The sequence below is a fragment of the Suillus plorans genome (genome assembly GCF_016647745.1).
Source record: "Suillus plorans strain S12 chromosome Unknown HD556scaffold_66, whole genome shotgun sequence".
Taxonomy (NCBI): Eukaryota; Fungi; Basidiomycota; class Agaricomycetes; order Boletales; family Suillaceae; genus Suillus; species Suillus plorans.
In genome coordinates, this window is record NW_024537450.1 from 163,769 (window position 1) to 184,503 (window position 20,735).

The window sequence follows — 20,735 nt, forward strand, 5'->3', positions numbered from 1 at the left end:
CCTTTGCCAAACAGTCCAATCCCGGAGGTACAGCTTCCGTGAAAAGACTTACACGGATCCCTAAGTTGTAGTTGTTCCGTGCACACTGCACAACCAGATGTCCGAAGAATCGGGTTTGAGCGCCATTCTCGAAGAAATTCTCCAGGCGCACTTATCATCACCAAATGACTCATCTTACGAGAGTGCTAAAGCGAAACTTGCTCAAGAACGCAGACATATAGGCCACAATTCACGCCTGGTGAAGGTTCTGAGTTACGAAAAGCTCATCTTAGTCCTGGCTCTCGTACTTCTTCCCCTCGGTCGTCACTTCCGTGGACGGCGGGAGTTTTCTGTTGTTTGGCTGGAGAAATCTATTGAAACAGTAATGGGGGTAGGTTTCTTTAGGTTCATTGCAACTATCTTTACTGCCCAGTGCTAACGCAACTGTCCATTTACCAAGCTATACCTTCGATTTATTGTGTCGCAGATTGATACCATGAAGAAATTAGCGTCCGACGACGATTTCCCAGATTACAAGACTGTAAATGCCACCCTAGAACAGGCTGATGATGATGGTCCCGAGGGTGCCGAAGCTCAGAGACAAATTGGCCTATGGAAAATGCAGATCACTAACTCGCAAGACATATCAAACCTTGCGGTTTTTGATGATGTATTCGATAAGATCGATACTTGTGCCGAGGACGTATTTAGTACATGTATTCACACTGACATAGGTGAGAAGACCAATGCGTACCTAGGCGCCTTGAAACACTACCGTCACAAGATCACAACAATTTTGCGAAAAAAATGGTTGGAAGAGAGCAACGACGCCATAGAGGCAAACGATGTCATGCGACGATATGACAAGATAACAGCTCGTATTGCTGTGTGGTTGTCACCTCAGGATGATGCAAGCAATGCACCCATTCCCCTGTTGTCTGCTTGGCTGCTAGACTATGCATGGTCGTCTCTCAGTGTCGTGAAGGAAGGGGTAATTGAAGTATGTATTTATCCTCAAACACTGGGTTCAGTACCACGCTAACTGACTACAGATTTGCAGGTGGTTCGAGCCCCTTCTCGAGTATTACCCTGCTCTTCATGTCAAGAGCCACGAGATGGACGACAAATCAGAGGTAATGATCCACAATGTCGTAAACCATGTAGTAAGGATCTATGCACCAGATGCAGATATACAGGTATGGTGGGTGTGTATCTATCACAAGCTACTCGCTGATGATCGTGATGAAAGCTATGTCATTTCTTGTGGGAGCGCCGAAACACTCTGTTACTCCACCTTCACAACACGATGTCGACAATCAGCCAGGAGGAGACTCAACAGGACCGTCCCAAAGACATGGTGCAGGTCAATATCGCTTTCGACAAACTTCCAAGAGATGAGAAACGAGTATTTGAACAACTTCTTGTGTCAATGAAGAACATTTCGAAAGGGAACTTATGCTTTAGCCAGAGCAGGGGTACCTATGCTATGCGTGTCACGAAATGGAGGTGGCGAGACAAGACACTGAAGAATGCAAAACGTGACATCGAACCCTTGGTCAAGGCAGTATTGCTCGAACTACGAAAAGCAAGGGAATACAGAACTGTGATCTTGGCGGACTCCATTATCGCTGGCCTCAGAAAGCAACTCGAGCATATTCTCGTTCAAATGATGAAACCGAACTTTCACTTTCGACTTAGTGACAAATTTGCGACGAGTATAATGTGGCAGTGGTGGGACGACATAGAGATTCCCAAGGGTGTCACTCCCATTACGTCTGCTAACATAGACGAAGCCTTCAAGTCAAAGCTGCAACAGATTCAGCTAGAGCAACGGGATCAGGATGCGATAAAAGAGCTTGTCACATACGTCAAACATATGACTTGTGCCCAAGCAACAACTGAAAAGGATAGCGCGTTGAATTTGGAGGTTGCCAAGACGTTGAATGCCCTTGTACATGTAAGTACTCGATGGTTCATCAAGCTTGCATGTAACTTACACACGCATCAGGCTCTCAAATCCAACAGCACTCGTCTCCATAACTGTAGCATGGCAATGGATTCAGATTTGTCTTGTGATGTCAGGGTGGCCGTTCAATTCAAGATTCCCAAAACAAAGGACCAGATTCATGCAACCACTCTAGAGCCCCAGATTTCTGGCCCTTCCTCAAAACGTCACCGATCAACCACCGGTTCGTGCATTGCCTTTGATTGGATACTTACTCTGTCTCACCTCTGATACCTAGTCTCTGAATCGCCTGGCGCAATGAAGAAAAGGGCTCGCAGCTCTCCCTTTACTATTTCTGACTCTGATGAGGATCTCGTTGGTTGACTCTTATGCCATTCTTCATATGGTTTTACTGTTTTGTCAGAGTTTCTCTGCATGCGGCTTTTGTATAACTCATCACTAAACTTTTTAATTCAATCACGTACTAGTATATAACCATCCTTGTTGATAATTTCATGATCATGCGGAATTTTGGCGAGTGATCCTGCCTCTTTTGGATCAACGAGAGAACGACAGCGGCACATGTTACTTACCTTAAGTCTCTGCAGTGATTGGCCATCACTGCGCCGCACGAAGGCTAGCTGGAGACAACTTGTACGAACATCACCTTGGGAATCCTGACCTTTTTTATGAATGGAATTTGGACTCAAATATTATTAACATTTGATGGAAAGCCCATTGATATTCGTTCAGCAAAAGAATCAGCAATGTGTTGAAGTTGGATTGGTTGGCCATGCGATCGATCATACTCATGTAGTGTGCATTCCCTCACTTTCCGATTATAAGTATTTGATGACGCCATAGTTATTAGAAGAACGCAGATCTTTGATATATTAACCACAAGCAGTAGTATGAAGTACAAGTGTGGTTATACATATCGACGATCGTGGTCGTGTGCCATGTTGAGCTGTGCTATCAGGGTCTCTGTATGGTACACGGCGTATCAGTTATACAATCCTAAAAAGTCACAAACAAGGGCACCTGACGAAAGGCAGTTCGAAATGCAGAAAAATTAAAGTGCCGAAGGTAGCAAAAATGGGAACAACAGCGTGAAGGTGAAGGTAAGAATAACTGAGCAAAACTAGTAGGCAATGGCTTGGGGCGGATGGTCTGTTGGAGGGGTACACATGGACCACATAGTTCCGTCTACGCAGTAAGCAGGTGGAGGAGCCTCAAGATCCGAGTGAGCGGGGGACAGCTCGCCCTTGTATATACTAGAGCGATTCGAACGTGGTGGCGCGCACGGCGAGGAGAGCTGACACTTCGGAATGGAAGGTATGTATAATTGCGTCGGGTCTGGGTCCGAAAAGTCCCAAGAACCATCGTCCTGCTGGTGAGCTACTCGCATCGGTTTCCGCACTGGAAAAAAAAATATACATAAGAATGGTACTTCTCTCTTGAGTAGCAGGAACTTACTGAAACTGAACTTGGACTCAGTCGAGAGTCGAGCATTATCTAATGTGAAGATGCGCCGCATGCGGGGGGAGAAAGCTGCATCGACTTCATCAGCTGGTCTGCGACGCAGGCGTAGGAGAAGCCATGTGATGAGCGCAAACAGGAAGACGCCAACAACGCCAACGGTCACGGCTACGGCTACAGCATGCCAGTCTCTCGGAGGACTGAAGCCAAGGTCCGTCTCAGTCTCAGTGGGAGAGATAGAAGTATCGGTGGGACTTCCGTCGTCGGTGAAAGGCATGGCTATGGTGCTTCAATGAATCTACAGTCAGTGATCTGTGGGTCACAAGTTCAACTCGGAAGGTATTATTCAGTATGAACCCACCGCACGTAAAATGACTATTTTTGGACACAAGTTGATAATGAGTGAGTATAGAAACAGTCAAAATTATCTGTTTATTCCAAGCGAGCCGACTGTCAGCATGCTCTTGATGTCGTAGAAGTAGTACATACTACGGTTTGACTATACAGTGTTGGATTAGGTAGGTCTAGCAGTTGTAGACAAGTCGCAATTAGTAGTACTTGGAGGATCGACGCGTGATAAAAGCCCGCCTGAATGCGAAGGTAAAGGAGCGACGATGGATGTGGTGAGAGACCAAGAGAGTGATTATGCCATGTCTTGATTTCTCTTGTTATAAGCTTTCGCCTCCAAAGGCTTCCTTGTGCTTCGATCAAAGATCAAATTGGGTTAGTGTGCGAAATATATCATTAATTACATAATGTAATGTTTCTGGATATTCTATCTTCACTTCCAAGTTTCTTCAAGTCGACTTCTTGATTTCGCAGAGACAAGTACGAGAATACTGTTAGCATCGTTACATACCGACCTGCCCATTCATCCTGCCTCATAAAGCGCCACTTGCAAAGCTCAAGAGACTAGGTCGATCGGAGTCCTTAGGCAAAACCGATATCGAATCGTGGCTAGTCTCAGCGACAAACCCGTCGCACGAGATGGATGGTGAGGATACGAGCAGACAATTATGGGCCAGAGATCTCGTACAAGAGGACTGGCAAAAGGCCATGCAAATCGCACAGGGAAGACTGTTAACCAGCAGTACCAGAATTCGCCTGCAGTTCTTACAGGAAGAACTTTTATGGCTTGCGAACAACGGAGGCACGTGCTGCAATTCACAGTAGTCGAGCAACATTGTAATTTCAAATTGTTTTCAAGGATTGAGCCTAAGGCAAATCATGGATGTTTTTCAACTCCTGACGCAAACATATCCCCGATACGTTGATGGCGCTTCCCGCGATGCCGTCGAGGAAGTGGGAATGACATTGATTGAGAAGGATGAGACAGCTGATGCTGGCCAAAAGTTGGGAGTCACAGAGCAAGTTCTAGGATGGCTTGCGAACGAAGTATCACACATAGCTAAGCGTGGTTCACCAAGGTCTGGTTCTCATCTCTCACCTCTAGATGTTGGCTGATATTAGCATATAGCACATATGCTCCTGCAGATATCTTCGTTCTCTTAAGTTGGGCATGCGGGCTTTATGCAACGTGTCTGCGGTCCTCTCCTGGCTTTACTTCCTCCCCTTTGTGGACAGTGCTCGTCGAAATCTTCGCGACACTTCTTGACATGCAGCTTAACCGCTCTACGCGGACAAAACCAACTATGCAGAAAAGTGCATTTGTCCGTACACGCAGGGCCCTTAGGTCTGTACCAGAAGAGCTTCCCACTCTCATGGCAACACTCGTAGCGCAAGCAAAATCTAGCCAAACTCCCCTTATACAGATTTCGTTACTGAGTTCTGCTGTGGATGTGACACTTCGTCTGAAAAATGTGAAGGACAAATCGCTCACCCAAATTCCTTCCGCGATCAAGGTAATATAAGCATGTTCTTCCAGTGTGGTACCTGCTGAATGCGATACCAGAATGGCATCCTCGATCTTTATACGACTTGCGTTGTGATGTCCAAAAATCCTGTTCCGTCGCACTCCTCTGTAAGGTGCCCATATCTGTTACCTGATATCAAATCTCAATATACGTCGTGGCAGAGCGCGCTTCACGACTTCATAGGGACTTGTGTAACCTCTAGCGATCTAACAGCGACTGTGTTACCAGCTATGGAAAAGGCACTTTTGCGATCACCAGAATATTCACTGAGTGGTATGTATGTACATTAGGTTCGTCAATATCCGACTAACTGCTCGCAGTAATCGCAGATTTTTTACTTGCGTACTCTCATAACCTCGACTCCGCTACATTCAAAAAACTCCTTACTGCCTCCCTCAACTCCGCCAAGTCTAGCAACCCTGCCGTGCGCACGAACGCCACAGGGCTTTTCAAGGTCCTGATCTCCAAGGGCATCGATTCTACCAGCGTTGGTGCAGCGCTCACGGATGTTTTGACACCGCCCAAGACTGGTAAAACCACAGGCCCAGAACATCGACTTACGCTTTATGCAATGCTCGCCACGATGCCGCCAAGCGCTGAGGTTTCGGCTACTGTCGTTCAGAATGTGCCTCAGCTACTCGTGAAGGAAACGAATGACGCGGCTATTGGCGTGCTGGTATCGATCATGGCGGTACATCTCACTTTTATCCTCAAGGGAAATATGGAAGTACCTACAGATGCGACAGCTGTGATTGCGAAGGAGATGACCAACACGAAGCCTGTCGTCAGGAGAGCCTTTGTATCTATCGCTGGGTCAGCGCTTTGGAACATTGACAGGGTCGATACCGATGCTGCTTTGGCTTTTTCAACGGGCGTCATAAGTGCTCTTGAAACTAACCTAAAGGTTGTGACCGCAAATCCTCTGACTGCAGCAGTTGGTCCATTGGAGGGATATGTTGCCCTTGCTCTGTTCATGGGTCCCCTGACAAACACGGGGAAGTTTGGTATGTCCATTCTCTTCGGTCGATGCTACGTTTCGTACTCATTTCTTCAAGGTGATATCATAACTCGCAACGCATCCATCGAAGTTCTGACCGGCACACAAGCCAAGCCTTCATTCGTCATTTCGGATAAAATATACCAAAAATTGACTGACGTAGAAGACGAGCTGTGGCTTTTACGTGCCGCGAACCTATCTCTTTTCCGCCTGAAGAACGAGCTGCTCAAAAGCGAGCAGTTACGGCCAGTATAATCGTCTTACATTACTTCTTTCATTTTGACATCATTCTCAGGTTGCAACTCGGCTCCGTTTTTGTTCATCTTTCCATTCACTCACAGTCATCTGAAGTTCGCAGGGTAGCGATTCAGACTATCGAAGCAGCTGTTCAATCACTCCCACAGCTTGTCATTTCGATCCTGCGCGAAGCACTGACAGCTTCATTGATCAAAGAGAAGTCCGCCGTCGTCAAGAATGCATCAGCAACAGAAGAGACGGAACAACCTGCTCCAGACAATCAGCGAAGGTGTGCAGCACTTCTACTGTGCTGCGGCCATAAGGAAGAAGCCGGTGCGGGGAAGAGAGACGATCAACTAGTAGACCTCATTGTTCTGGCACATCACTCTGCCGTTTGTGAGCTTCCTCCTTTACTACCCTATCGACTGCCGCTGAACACTTTAAAAACGTATTAGGTCCTCCATCCCGCATGCTATGGATTGAGTTGTGCCAGAAGGCTGGCGTGGACCCGCACAATTTAATTTCTCGTCGGGTTGACCAAGCGATGTCGAGCATTTTGACAGCATCCACCATTGATTCAAAGGTATTTGTGTATGTCCACGTTTTCTGATCGCGCTGATAATTATGGATTCCAAGTTTGGCTTCGCGGACGCGAGCTATCGAGCGATTAGCACATTGGCGTTTGTATGTCCCCAAAATGTATTACCGAAGATCATGGAGCAGTTACGAGCCGATATCGACCCTTCGAAAATCAATGCACTGTCCGAAGCTGAGTTCGGTATCTGGGAAACGCCAGAAGGCGTGACGTACGTAGATGGTAAGTAAATGAATTATAGGAATTACGTTATATTCATTGTGTTCTTGTTGCGCAGTTCTTTCCTCTCAGAAGGGAGAGGAAGGTCCTAAGAAGGGGAAAGACGCTGATATTGCCCGCTGGGAAGCCGAGCTTCGTAAATCGCTTGCGAACAAGAAGGGTGGCGCGACAGTTACGCTGTCGAAGCAAGCTCAAGCCCTCGTACAAGCACAGCTGGACAAGGAAGCAATTGTGCGACAGCGAGTCACCACTATCAAGCTCAATCTGCGACGAGGGTTGTCATACATTCAGAGTTTAGCGTCTATTAATGTCCCCGAGTTGCGCATGTATGTTTCCTCCATTTTATCGCTCTTATTGGAGGGAGCTATGGGTCAAGGATCGAGGCTGATCGGGTCGCAAGCATTTGAAGCCTATTTGGTAGGTCTGTGTGGGTTTCCTTTGCGCGCTTTGCACTCATATCTTCCGTGCTAGGACCTCGCCAAGTGCTGCTCAGCACGTTTGGACACGTTCCACAAGTGGGTTGGTGTGGCGACATTGCGAAGCCTTGGGATAGCATCGGTGCCCGAGGAACTGCAGGCTGAACAACTTAGCTGTAGGTTTTACCTGTCGTCTGAAAAACAAGTGATGTGTTAACAATTCTCTAGCTCTTGTGCTACGCGTTCTCTATCGTCTGCGATCGCTATCAGAACAAACTCCGTTTGACGCTGCAACCTTTTCCTATGCATTCCCACTCCTTGCACAGGTGTTACTGAAGGGTGGTGTAGACGCCGGCCAAGATGATGGCGATGAAGCACTCGAACAAATAACTCTCGTGCTCGACATCATCAAGTTTCACTGCAGCGAATGTTTGTCTTCGGTGTAAGAGTTGATGCGCTTCTAATACTCTTGCAGTTTCGGATGCAGCATTTCCCCGAACAGCAACCATGGAGCACGTCCTTCATGCCATAAGACATCAGCCGCGACTTAGCAAGGAAGCGTCATTTGTTCTCATTGACCTCGGGGAGGCTGTGCAGTCGAATGCGACCCGTGATGAGGTCGGTGTGCTCATTGATGGCACACTATTGCAAGAGGTCTACGTCAGGAACGCTTGTCTGCAAGCCATCCAGGTCAGTATCATTTTCTTGCACTTTGCGTCACTTGTGTTCATCGTTTTCGTAGCCATTCGATTTGACCGATCTTGATTGGTCTCCGCAACTTTGGATAGCCTGCCATGACGATGACGAGCAGAATGCCCGTCTCGCTAATCACGCGTGGGAGGATAATGGCTTGGATGTGCCAGAAGACTTCCTTGACAAGCTCATGAGCTATCTCGGTGTGTAGTCCATGTTTCTATACTTAAATTCTAATGTGTCTATTAGAGCACAACAATGCGTACGTTCGAACCAGCACGGCATCGGCCATCGCGGAGGCTGTAATTTATTGGCCTCGAAAGAGTGCACTGACCATAGCTGCTCTACAAGACTTCTACCGGGAAAAGGTATGATTCCTCATCCTTCTTTACGTGCTTGGCTCTAATCAGTTTGAAGGCTAAAATCCTTGCACCCGAGTTTGACCAATACGTTAGTGCCATATTAAACTTTCCGATTCTGATCCTCACTTGATGCCCAGGGCATGGTTATTGCTTCTAGCCTCGATCGCTCCGATCCATGGGCTACCCGGGTGGCAGTGGCCCTTGCATTTGAGCACTTGGCTCCGTCATTCACAGAGAACCAGGTTGAACCGTTCTTCGTATTCTTGATTAAGGACGAAGCATTGGGTGACAGGTCATCGGACGTGCGCCGCGGAATGCTTCGGGCTGGAACTGCTGTGATCGATATCCATGGCTCAAAGCGGCTTGCGGGGCTACTCTCGACTTTTGAAGAACATCTAGGTGGCCCGAGTGCTGCGAATGAAACTGGGGATCAAATCAAGGAAGCCGTTGTCATTCTGTTCGGACGAGTTGCCAGGCATCTCGACGCTTCGGATACACGCATTCCCAGCATTGTCGACCGACTGGTCGAAGCTCTCAAAACTCCGGCAGAACAAGTTCAAATAGCTGTTTCCGACTGTCTTGTCCCCCTAGTCAAACTCATGGGCCCGGGTGTTCGCACGCTCGTTGATCACTTATTTGAGGAACTCTTTGATGGGTCGAAATATGCCAGTCGACGGGGAGCTGCCTATGGTCTTGCAGGTACCATCAAGGGTTTGGGAATAGGCGCCATGAAAGAATATGATGTCATCAACCGCCTCCGGACAGCTGCTGAGGATAAAAAGAGTTTTGAAACGCGTCAAGGCGCAATGTTTGCATTTGAAACTTTGTCGAACACGCTTGGCCGACTATTCGAGCCATACATCACATTTATCCTCCCCATTCTGTTGACCGTGTTCGGTGACACGACAGCAGACGTACGCGAGGCTGCTCAGGATGCAGCAAGGGTGATCATGGGTAATATGTCCGGGTATGGCGTTAAGCTCATTCTCCCTTCATTATTGTCTGGTTTGGACGAGAAACAGTGGAGATCTAAAAAGGGTTCCATCGAATTGATGGGCATGATGGCCTACTGCTCGCCCCGACAACTATCACTATCACTGCCCATCGTCATTCCGCGCCTTACTGGCGTTCTGACGGATACCCATGCTCAGGTCAAAACTGCAGCTAACAAGAGTCTAAAACAGTTTGGAGAAGTGATCAATAACCCTGAGATACAGGCTCTTGTTCCGACGCTACTGAAGGCGCTTGTGGATCCTGCGAAGACGACAAACGCTTTGTCAGCCCTCCTGAAGACATCATTCATGCACTACATCGATCACTCTTCTCTGGCGCTGGTGAGCTGCTGCTTCAAATTGCTGTTTTCAAAGCTTATGGGTTCACAGGTCATACCCATTATCGAGCGTGGATTACGGGAACGAGGCACGGAGGGCAAGAAGAGAGCCGCCCAAATTGTTGGCAATCTCGCATCTTTAACGGACTCCAAGGATTTTGTGCCGTACTTGTCTTCGCTCTTACCATTGGTGCATGTCGTTCTGGTTGATCCCGTGCCAGAAGCACGCGCGACTGCTGCAAAGGCGCTCGGGACGCTCGTTGAACGTCTCGGAGAAGCCCACTTCCCTGACGTCGTCCCTGGACTTTTGAGAACACTTAAGACCGACACCTCTGGCGTTGATCGACAAGGTGCGGCTCAGGGTCTCAGCGAAGTGCTTTCCGGACTTGGCATGGAACGACTTGAAGGCCTTCTCCCTGACATTATTGCAAATGCGCAGTCCCCTCGGAGTACCGTCAGGGAAGGTTTCATGTCTCTCCTCGTATATCTACCGGCTACCTTCGGCGCTCGATTCCAACCACATTTACCGAAAATCATATCCCCCATCTTGAGCGGACTGTCTGACACGGAAGAGTACGTTCGGGAAGCTGCTATGCGAGCAGGGCGGATGATTGTAACCAATTACTCCACCAAGGCGATTGACTTGCTCCTGCCTGAACTTGAGCAAGGCATGTTCGATGCCGGTTGGCGCATTAGGGTAAGTCCTTTTTTGCAGCATATTTTTACATGACTTGACCACCGGTCGTTAGCAATCATCAATCACTCTGGTCGGAGAGCTCTTATTCAAGGTATCAGGTATTAGTGGGAAGGCTGAAGTTGAAGATGAAGAGGAAGTGGCCGAAGTTGCAGTCGTAGAATCTTCTCGCCGCGCGCTTACAGATGTTCTTGGAGAAGAACGCCGTAACCGTATTTTATCGGCATTATATCTTGCAAGGCAAGATGCAGTCAACGTTGTTCGGCAATCTTCTGTTCACATATGGAAGGCACTTGTGCACAACACACCCCGCACTGGTGAGTCACGCGGATGTGTCTGATGGTTGCAATTGATGATGACGACATAGTACGCGAAATTCTCCCGGAACTTGTTGGTCAGTTGGTGAAACTGTATTCCAGCGAAGAGTTCGAACAGCAAGAGGTAAGTTGACACGGCATAATTAAATATTTCTTCGTTCATCTCTTTCTTCAAGACTGCCAGTCGTACCACGGCAGAGCTAAGCCGCAAGTCTGGCGAGAAGGTTCTGGGCGAAATTTTCTCGATTCTTCATACCAAATCACATTCTCCTGATATTCGTACCCGTGAAGGTGTTTGCCTTATGTTGTGCGATGTAATGTAAGGACCCTTCTTTTCTCCTCTTTCGTAGTGTCTCACGGCATTTAGCGAGAGCACATCCGATGCACAACGTGATGGCCATGAAAACGAAATCATCAACATGGTCCGTGCCTCTCTAGTGGATGACGACGCTAGTGTACGTTCGGCGGCTGCGAAGGCATTCGATGTGCTCCAAGAGCATCTCGGTGCAAAAGCGATCGACCAGACGATCCCTACTTTGTTGGAGGCTTTACGCCAGCCTGGTGCAAGTTCAGACACCGCACTTCAAGCCTTGAGGGAGGTCATGTCGGTATGTATCGTCCTTTTCGTTTGTGAACAAGGATGTACTTATCCAATCAAAGGTCCGAGCGTCTACTGTATTCCCTGTTCTCATCCCAACCTTGATTGCCACACCCATGACGGTTTTCAATGCCAGAGCTTTAGCGTCTCTTGTTACCGTTGCTGGGCATGCCTTGAGCAAGCGCCTCATTGTCATCCTTGGAGCATTAGTGAAGGTTTTGGAAGAAGACCAAGACGATGAACTACGGGATGCTATCGATGAGGCTGTGCGTGCACTTCTAGCCTCAATAGAAGACCCAGAAGGTTTGAACACCTTGATGTTACTCTTGCTTGGATGGTCAGTTGCTCCTGCTCTGTAAGCTTGCATATTTACTTATCATCTTCTGGCTCAGGGCCAAGAGTGATGCACCAAAACGGCGGATTAGCTCCTGTAATCTCTTTGCAGTGTTCTGCGAGGAATCTGACCTAGACTCGTCGTTATACCGCGTTGACTGGGTCCGACAACTTGTGTCTCTCTTCGATGACCAAGAGGTTCCGGTCCATACTGCGGCTTGGCAGGCATTTGATGTATTCGTCAAGTCAGTGCCAAAGGATGAGCTGGAGTCCCTCGTGGTCCCTCTGCGCCGGACGATCGAGAGCACTGGTGCACCTGGCCGATATGTTCCTGGATTCAGTCTGCAAAAGGGAGTCGCACCCACCGTCCCTATCATTATTGCTGGTCTCACGAATGGCAGCAACGAACAACGCGAGAATGCAGCGTATGCTATCGGAGACTTGGTGGAACGGACGGAGGAGTCTGCTATCAAACCTTTCGTGGTGCCATTCACCGGGCCCCTCATCCGCGTTGCAACACAAGCCACCACATATCCTCCTGGTGTGAAGACCGCCATCCTCAGTGCACTGGCCTCCATGCTTGAGAGAATTCCCGGTCATGTTAAACCGTTCTTCCCTCAGCTTCAGCGCACGTTTGTCAAGGCAGTCAGCGACACCTCCTCTGCTGTTGTACGAACTCGTGCAGCAGATGCTTTGGGTATCCTCATGCACAGCCAGCCAAGAGTTGATCCTGTTGTTACGGAGCTCATCGCTGGTGCGAGATCAAGCGAGGAGGAGATTGCTGCTAGCTTTGTCCTTGCATTATCGAACGTCGTGAAGAGTTCTTCCGCGCACGGTGGTATTGGGGATAAGGCTAGGGAATCGTGCATTGAACTTGTCCATGACGCATTCCGAGAATCTCATGAGGGTGAGTTTTATTGAGAACTAGGATTGGTCTCGTGCGTTTGCTAACGAATCTCTAGATCACTATGTTCAGGCAACAGCAGCGTTGATAGCCTCATTGTCAACAAATCCGCAATCACTGAAGCCGATTGTCAAGTAAGTGAAAAGAACGCCTCCACTTGGTTTCACGTATTGATCATCATCACCAGTGCATACCTGATATCTGGAACACCTCCATCGGCCCTAGCATCACATGCCATCGTTGCTGTCCTATCTCCCGATTCGGACGACTACCTAGACCCAGCGGCCACGCTGTTCGCCAAACTGGGGCTCTTGCGCAGTGTTGCTCTGAAAGTCAAAGAAAGTGCCGCCAACGAACGCTCCACTATATCACGACCTGCGAGAGAAGCCAGAGATATATTGAAAAACATGGCAGTGGACGAGGAGAGCCTTGCTGGGATATTTTGATGTATCTTGGGTGTGCGCTATCTTCACAATCTCACGAACATTTTCCGCAATCCTATTTACCAATGGGCTCGGGCTCTCAAAAGTTTGAGACACCTGCCCAAATGTAGACGACGAGAAGGCGGATACATGCGGAACCAACCATTTATGACCACTCGTTTAGAACAAATGAATCCAACATTGACACTGGCTAGATCTCATTGAGAATTTGATTGGGCCCACGGATGTTGTAAGCTGACCGAATGCAAACATGTCATTTTGGTAGATGAGGCTCTATAACGCAAGAATCATTGCGAACAAATTGATATAATCCAGCCCCGAGACCTTTGATCTTGGTCCTAAAGTGACACACGACTGTCAGCATCAAGTTATCAAGGTACGTTTGGAAGTGAAGTAGTAAATAGGAAAGCAAGCAAATTCAGAGAGAAGATAAATTCTCACTCATAGTATGAATAAGAATGGATCATGCACGAGCGTATAAAGAGCCCGTGTCAAGTGTCCGGCAAGTGCCAAATTGATTGATACATTGGCTTCATCATGTACTGATCGATGATCGCCGAAAGAAATGCTACTTACGTTATGCAATCCCTTTACGCACATTTCCGAGTATGCGGGTAAACTTGAAACCTGTAGCGTTGCCAATCAGAGCGCTACAACTCAGAAGCGGTGGCTGAGCGTGTGTTCGAGCGGTGAGCGCTTGAGCTCTCGCCAACCACAAAGTTCGGATTGATCCATGAACGAGTGGCATGGCAGAGAATATCGATCGATATGGGCGTTGGACAACCGGGCCCGTGACTTCATGCCTCTGATCATAATACTAATAGGATATGGAAGCAGGGGTATGGTAATAGCATGCTAGGTGTGAGAGAGACAAAGTGCCTGCAACTTTGCTGATTTCTCAGGGAATTTGTTCTCACGGTTCAAAAGAGCCAACCCCTGCCACTGCACTCCCTATGTTCGCGACTTATATGTTACTTTGCCTGCAGGAAGTCATCCATTTCAATGGCCGACGTTACAACGACTAGCCAAGCACATGTCATGAAAAATTGAATCGTCAAAGTTGCATCATAACTGGGCATTAGCATGCAGTACTCAGTGATCACGTGACACCTCGAGCTGAGTATCATCATGATATCGGATATTAGAGTGCACGTAGGCTAAATGCTGGCAAATGTCTATTGTTAAGATCTTCGCTTCTTCCCCTCATCCTGGACACTCTGAAACACATATTAGGCCGGTGGAAACACGCTGTCACGATAGACAATAAGGCCTTATTCTCATTAACAACGTGTTTTGTTCCGTTGTTGTTCCTTGGCTGTCCCGGTCTCCTCGCAACCCGACCTTGTGTCCCCTTGGTCTCGGACACTGCGGAAAAAATAGACATTGCGTGCGGAGCGCGTTTGACATAGGTTTGGACTTTTGTACGACATCCCCTCATACAATTCTGGTGATTTTGACTACACTTTAGTGACATTTCACCTGCATGAACGCTTCGCTTGCTTTCTGGCACCGTAATTCATTTTACTAAACATACACCGCAAGTATGCTTCTTATCCCAATGCGTATTGCTACAGCACATATATTCCTGTATTGCGACTCGGAGGGCTCTATTTTTATTTACGTTTGTGCCTCCATGTTCTCCGCCGTCAGACAAATCGGGCCTGAGAAAGAAAGTTTCACGATATGGGTACTATGAGGAGGCGGTGGAGATAGACTTGACAGCTTAGGTGAGTCATGTCGTGCACGTTCGTGCATGCTCTTCATTCATCACTTGTTCCATAATTCCAGCCGTCCTTTCTTGATCTCAAAAATCGATTCTTAGCTGGGTGAGTCAGACAATGTTCCTACAATCCTGTATCGTGCCAATTTTAGGTTTATGTTGCCATAGCCATAAACTTCCCTGCATCGAGTCCCTAACCTACTAGTCCTATTTTTTGAAGACGGGCCCCAAAGCGGAGCCTGAGCCTTAGCAACAAGCCAAACAACAGCACTGCATACCATCAGTTCGAACCAGTGTCAACCGGTGTGGATACGAGTCGTATATATATGGAATAAAACAACGCTAACAATTGCCCACAAGCTTAAGCAGAACGAGCAAGGTATGCCCAGTCATCAGCTGTGTTCTTCGGTGTCCGTCCTGTTGATTTTCATCAATCTCTATCAGAACCATCGATATCCACCGAGGCCTCGCCCTCAATAACTGTGGGAAGGAACCTGCTGCAATGGCCAGAACGAGGTTGTCCGTAATTTTTTTATGTTTCAGCAAAGTTGAAATTCAGAAAGCGGCATTTCTTCCTAAGCCTTTGGGGAAAGTATATCACGGCAATTACTATCAGGCCACGTATTGGCCATCTAATCAGTTCGGAGATTTTTGATCTGGATCACGCCGCCATTGCTCGCTTGACCATGACAAATTTCCTATTCACCGATGATTTTTTTTACCTCGCGCACGAAAATCAAGGACAGAGAAGTACGTATTCTCGCGCGGCCCTTCTTTAACCACGGATTTCCCCATAAATACCAGACACTTGTGGGCCTGATAACGTTCGACACTACCTGCCTCGTCCCAACCATGCAAATACAACTCTACGATCATGACGAGGACCTCACTGTTGGTGACGTTGATTCCGCATTTGTCAACTCACACTGATCGTTCCGAAGATGTCACTTGTTGGCCCTTCGATGTCAGGCGATTCATCAAGTATCACTGGCCACAACCGCCGCAACTTCGCACAGGGTCAATGCTCAACACTGCAACCCATTTCCACGTCCACTTCACAGGTCTTAGCCATACCACCGCCACAAATCACCACCAATATGCTTCCGACTCGTTACGACTTCTGGAATAATGTGTCGACCCAATACCATAATCCGGTGTTAGGAGGTGCCAGTATCGGACACTCTTCTTCTCCTGCAATCGGGAGCGGCTACTTGGCTCCACGGACGTCCCAAAAGTATGTTCTTCGTTACCATGTCTAAGTAGCTGTTTGCTCACAATCACTCTCATACACAGGGTGTATCCAAATGACCCCTCTTCGCTTTCCTCGCAATATACTATAACTAATAATCCGCCTTTCGTCTTTGACCCTAATATGCCCAACTCCACTTTTTCGCCGTACAATATCTCACCACATCAATGGCAGACTCATGCCGCCCCTCAGCCAGGACCTCTAAGCCTGTCGCTTACGCCCATGATACTTCCGCTACAGGCTGCAGAATTTACATTTGTGATGCAGCCCCATGCAAATTATGGCGAACAAATAGACCACCCTTTAAACCAGCCAACACTCAATCAGCCCTTTCCGTTCGCGCCGCATAGTCATCCTTCGTCGTCCCTCGTGTCCTGCCAATGGACAAATGACGCCGCTATACACTGCGAATTTATAGGGACACTGGAGGCACTAAAGTCGCATTGTAAGATCGTCCATCTTTTTGGACCAAGCATCACGCAGATAGAATGCCACTGGGAGGGTTGCGACTACCACAGCCGCGATGACCCCACGGTTCGCGTCATGCGGCGCGACTGCATTTGGCGTCACATCCGTGAGGTACATTTGAGGCTGAAGAGGGGTAGGATCTAGGCTATTTCGCATTCCCCCAACTCCCGCCACGCCATGCTATCTTGTTCAACGAATGCGTTATCCTTCACTCGTTATTCAAGTTTGCTCTTACCATCCATCAAAAATGGTGGTCTTACTGCTTTATCCTTCACTCGCTCTTTGCTCTTGCTATTCACCAAAAATCCTGATCGCACTACTTTGCATTTCTCCAGCTTGAATTCCGGCCATACCACTCCATCTTATTCAATGCGAGACGTTGCGCACATAAAATGACTTGTGTGTTGATGTAATGCCAAAAGTCTCTGATTTTCAAAGAAATATTCACGTATATGGAACCAACGCCCCGTGAATGTACAGGATGTACGCTACTGACCATCAAATAACGATCTGCCGAGCCATTGAAGTTCAAGCCATAGGCTCCGATCACTCAAACATCGTAATATCTCAAGAACAGAAAATTGCGATTGGTCACAGAAGAAAACATAAGACCCATCTTAGACTAGCGCAGCCAAGTTTAGGCGCATCTATCCATATCTGAGTCTCCGCAGGTCCGCCTGGCAATGGAACACGGAGATCACCGCGAAAAAAATTACTTCGTATCCCCAAGACTTTCAAAGTTTGCAGGTTACTTCACCCATTGGACATATTATGGACCTCATGTCTCCGACCGTGACTCACCAACTGCGACTGATCGGAATGTCCTCCTTAAGGTGACGCTATACACGGCATGTCCCCATGTCTGATCCATGTCTTATTGTTTTTTGTATTTTTAAAATCTTATATGGTCGAAGACGTTATGTTGCTGATCCATGCCGTTAACCGCCACCGTGTTATCACTCGCAATACCTGTACATGTGCATCTATCTGGCAGCCAGGCTTTCCAATACATGTGGTTCTTCTCCTGGCACCCTGGGAACGAGAGCTTGCTGCAAAGACTCACAGTTATATTATTGGCCGTCATGAAAAAATCGAAAGAGACCAACGCTGCCCAATTTCAAGTTCTTCAAGCACAACTTGAGCTCACGTGGTGTTTCTTCCACCGAAGAATGTACAGAGCTCGCCCATGAGCCAGAGTATTTGACACAAATGTTCGGATCATATACCTGCAGACCACCGAAGATCAATCGATCAACACCTGTCTATCGTTATGGTTATAAAGTCCAAAACAAGCCGTAACAATTGAGATACGTGCCAATTGTCGACATCAGCACTTGTCGACTTCCAAACAGATGGGAGTGGTACAAAATAATTCGGCAGAGAGACTTCTGCAAGACTAGGTTTGAGTCGGAGTGTTGTGGGAAGAAGTCCGCAATTCCGCCAGTTCCTTCTCTCTATAGAACACCAGGCTGGCGTTCTCACTGGTGACGTCCCTTATCAATTTTCCCCCACGCCATCGACGTCGATCGCCTCTTCTCGGATATGGGTAGCAGGAAGCGCTGCAATCTCTTGGTAGACACGTTTGAGGCACTGACAAAGACTCGAGCGAATATTCGTTACTATAATCATTAGAAGGTCGTGGCTAATGGAAAGCCAATTCGTCGACATCATGTACACATATACAGCAGACGGTCCACAGCCAGGTATCGACGTCGATGTAGCTGCCAATCTAGAGGCCGATTTTGCGTGGGCACTGGGCACTACTTGCATTTTAGATCTAGGACATTGATGATGATCTTGCAGGTCCTGAATCCACATCACTTGATGAGATCGAGGCAGCATTTGCCCTACCGGGATACGAGAAAGAAACCATGAGATAAGTGCCGGTTGACGGATTGAATGATGTGTTTGGCAGGCCAAGTCTATGATTGGAGCAGGATAATGGATAGTGGGATGTGTGCACGTTCTAATGGTGTTTCTGGGTGACATTTACCATACATTATCATACACATAGCCTTATGTGTAGCACCTTGAAACTTTTGTTAAGCCGCAGAAGTGGCGACTCTAGATCTGCCACTTCTGTTTTTCAATGTCCGCGGCCCGTCCGTGTCAGTATCTCCGAAGCTCAAGCCGCCACGCCGCCTCGGCCCGGATATATGCGGCTTGGGGACTGTCCACTTTCGCGAAACTCGGCGTGACTGCCGCAAACCCCCGAGTTCAATGACTTGTTTCGCCTCGAGCTTCTCCAAGGACCAAAACACACTTCTCGTCTGGATCAATGAGCAGGATCTGTGGGACCACAGTGCCCAGGTATATGATGGGCTGCATCTGTCTCTGCACAATCTCAGCACGTGTGGTGGTTGTCTGGCTTCAAGATTGGGGCCGCCTAGTCGGATGCGGCAAGTGGATGTCATCAGGTGGCTGCAGTGCGTGACGCACTGGCTGGCAGATTCGGACCCAGATGTGGCACAGCAGGATTGACGGCGAGTCTGTGACGTTGCTTGCAGGAACTGATCTGTGCTGCAAAACAGTGTTAAGCATGAACCCGCAGAGATATGTGTGACCATATGCAGTGAACTGGCGCGGCTGGTATTGCGTCTGCACAAGACAGGAGCTGGTGTGGCTTCAATGTATGATGACGAACGCTACCGCCGAAGGCTCTACCCTCCTGCCAACTAAGCTATCAGAATACGTACCTGCACTACTCCTGCTGGAGAAGTACCTTACTCCAAGAGGTCACGAATGTAGAAGATCAGGGGATTCCGCGCGACATCAAGGTGTGATTGAGGGAGCTGGGGCCTATGGTGTTTTCAATTTGTTGTGTCACAGGGAGGTGGGGGCAGGGCCTGTGCCTAGAATTATGGACTGCGCTGAAGGGGAAATACATGATAGTCGTATATAAACTCATGCGCGCGGAGTGGCATATCCTAAGCACCAAACACTGTTTTGCCGATCATCGCAGAGCTCAACCATCATATGACGGATATAAGAAAATTAGTGCCGTCACCAGTAATATTACTATCCAGAAGACCACAGAGATTATGGCGTTGACAACTCGCGCTGATTGAGATCGACTCAGTGAGATCATAGCACATTAGTGGTTCATACAAGTACATGGAATGGGGTGACTTCCGAGACTAAATATCGCTCGGGCTTCGGGGAGACCTCAATTTAGTATCTGAATGGCATAGGCTACTACCCGCGTTTAGGTATTCCATTCTGTCGAGTATAAGCAAACCAATGATCTAACATGACAGTGTTCAACGTTCGCACTGCGAACCTCGATTAGTGACAGCAACGTGCATGTAACTTGTGACCTCCGGACCGAAAGCCCTTGGGGTCGTAGGTGCCAGGCACCCAGTTATCTTCACCGTTACACCGACGGAAAGAATCGCTGACCAAACTAGTGAATGGTCCGATGGTAAATCGGTGACCAGATAGTGACCGGTGCGAAATAGGTGATTTCGAATCGCCACCTGTTAGAACAGGCTGTTCTAGTAAGACACCGAAAAACAGTTGTCATGTCCGCTTCATGAGGGAGACAATAAAACTGTGGTTCCTTCTTGAAGCTTGAACGATCACGGGAAGACCTGTTGCTGTGCCTTTGCGATGAATTCAGATTGATCTGCATAAATTTGTCGGCTGTTCCTTACCGCATTAACACAGTATGAAAGTTTGATGGTCCTCGAGGTTTTTCGAAGTCGCCAGGTACAACCCCATATACGTGTTTTTGCGTGGGATGTCGCCGAAGCCATTGAATTCGCATGCTTTGCGTTTGTATGAATGAAGCAACTTCCTAGTGCTGTGGCTACCCTACTTACCATGATCCCATCCATGGCACTAGGTCACCAAGTTACAAACATTTCGTCAACTCAAATTTGAA

The 20,735-nt window shown here is 48.0% G+C and overlaps 5 protein-coding genes across 5 annotated transcripts; 3 read left to right on the forward strand and 2 right to left on the reverse strand.

The window, feature by feature from the left end:
• Positions 1-20: 20 nt before the first annotated feature.
• On the forward strand, positions 21-2,558 carry HD556DRAFT_1402327 (uncharacterized protein). Its single transcript, XM_041303850.1, has 6 exons — positions 21-370; positions 440-979; positions 1,032-1,175; positions 1,229-1,936; positions 1,988-2,168; positions 2,223-2,558. Exons 1-6 carry the CDS (start codon positions 98-100, stop codon positions 2,306-2,308), a joined length of 1,932 nt encoding a protein of 643 aa, XP_041155849.1. The 5' UTR covers positions 21-97; the 3' UTR covers positions 2,309-2,558.
• Positions 2,559-3,065: 507 nt separating this feature from the next.
• Positions 3,066-3,680, reverse strand: HD556DRAFT_1311918 (uncharacterized protein; the record flags this gene model as incomplete). Its single annotated transcript, XM_041300591.1, has 2 exons — positions 3,066-3,343; positions 3,401-3,680. The coding sequence occupies 2 exons, from the start codon at positions 3,678-3,680 to the stop codon at positions 3,066-3,068; spliced, it is 558 nt and encodes a 185-aa protein (XP_041155850.1).
• Positions 3,681-4,390: 710 nt separating this feature from the next.
• On the forward strand, positions 4,391-13,699 carry HD556DRAFT_1496604 (armadillo-type protein; the record flags this gene model as incomplete). Its single annotated transcript, XM_041308896.1, has 27 exons — positions 4,391-4,557; positions 4,618-4,830; positions 4,881-5,265; positions 5,316-5,389; positions 5,441-5,550; positions 5,598-6,281; positions 6,333-6,513; positions 6,570-6,907; positions 6,967-7,094; positions 7,148-7,328; positions 7,384-7,742; positions 7,797-7,917; positions 7,970-8,170; positions 8,217-8,431; positions 8,484-8,637; positions 8,684-8,802; positions 8,852-8,884; positions 8,934-10,130; positions 10,179-10,823; positions 10,876-11,137; positions 11,188-11,261; positions 11,314-11,456; positions 11,505-11,745; positions 11,798-12,072; positions 12,128-12,975; positions 13,031-13,106; positions 13,160-13,699. 27 exons carry the CDS (start codon positions 4,391-4,393, stop codon positions 13,416-13,418), a joined length of 7,683 nt encoding a protein of 2,560 aa, XP_041155851.1. The 3' UTR covers positions 13,419-13,699.
• A 1,734-nt stretch (positions 13,700-15,433) lies between these two features.
• Positions 15,434-17,373, forward strand: HD556DRAFT_848616 (uncharacterized protein). The gene is made up of 3 exons (XM_041311818.1): positions 15,434-16,026; positions 16,077-16,369; positions 16,429-17,373. Exons 1-3 carry the CDS (start codon positions 15,844-15,846, stop codon positions 16,994-16,996), a joined length of 1,044 nt encoding a protein of 347 aa, XP_041155852.1. The 5' UTR covers positions 15,434-15,843; the 3' UTR covers positions 16,997-17,373.
• Positions 17,374-18,522: 1,149 nt separating this feature from the next.
• Positions 18,523-19,511, reverse strand: HD556DRAFT_848634 (uncharacterized protein). The gene has a single exon (XM_041311819.1). The coding sequence runs from the start codon at positions 19,417-19,419 to the stop codon at positions 18,895-18,897; it is 525 nt and encodes a 174-aa protein (XP_041155853.1). The 5' UTR covers positions 19,420-19,511; the 3' UTR covers positions 18,523-18,894.
• Between the last annotated feature and the right edge of the window lie 1,224 nt (positions 19,512-20,735).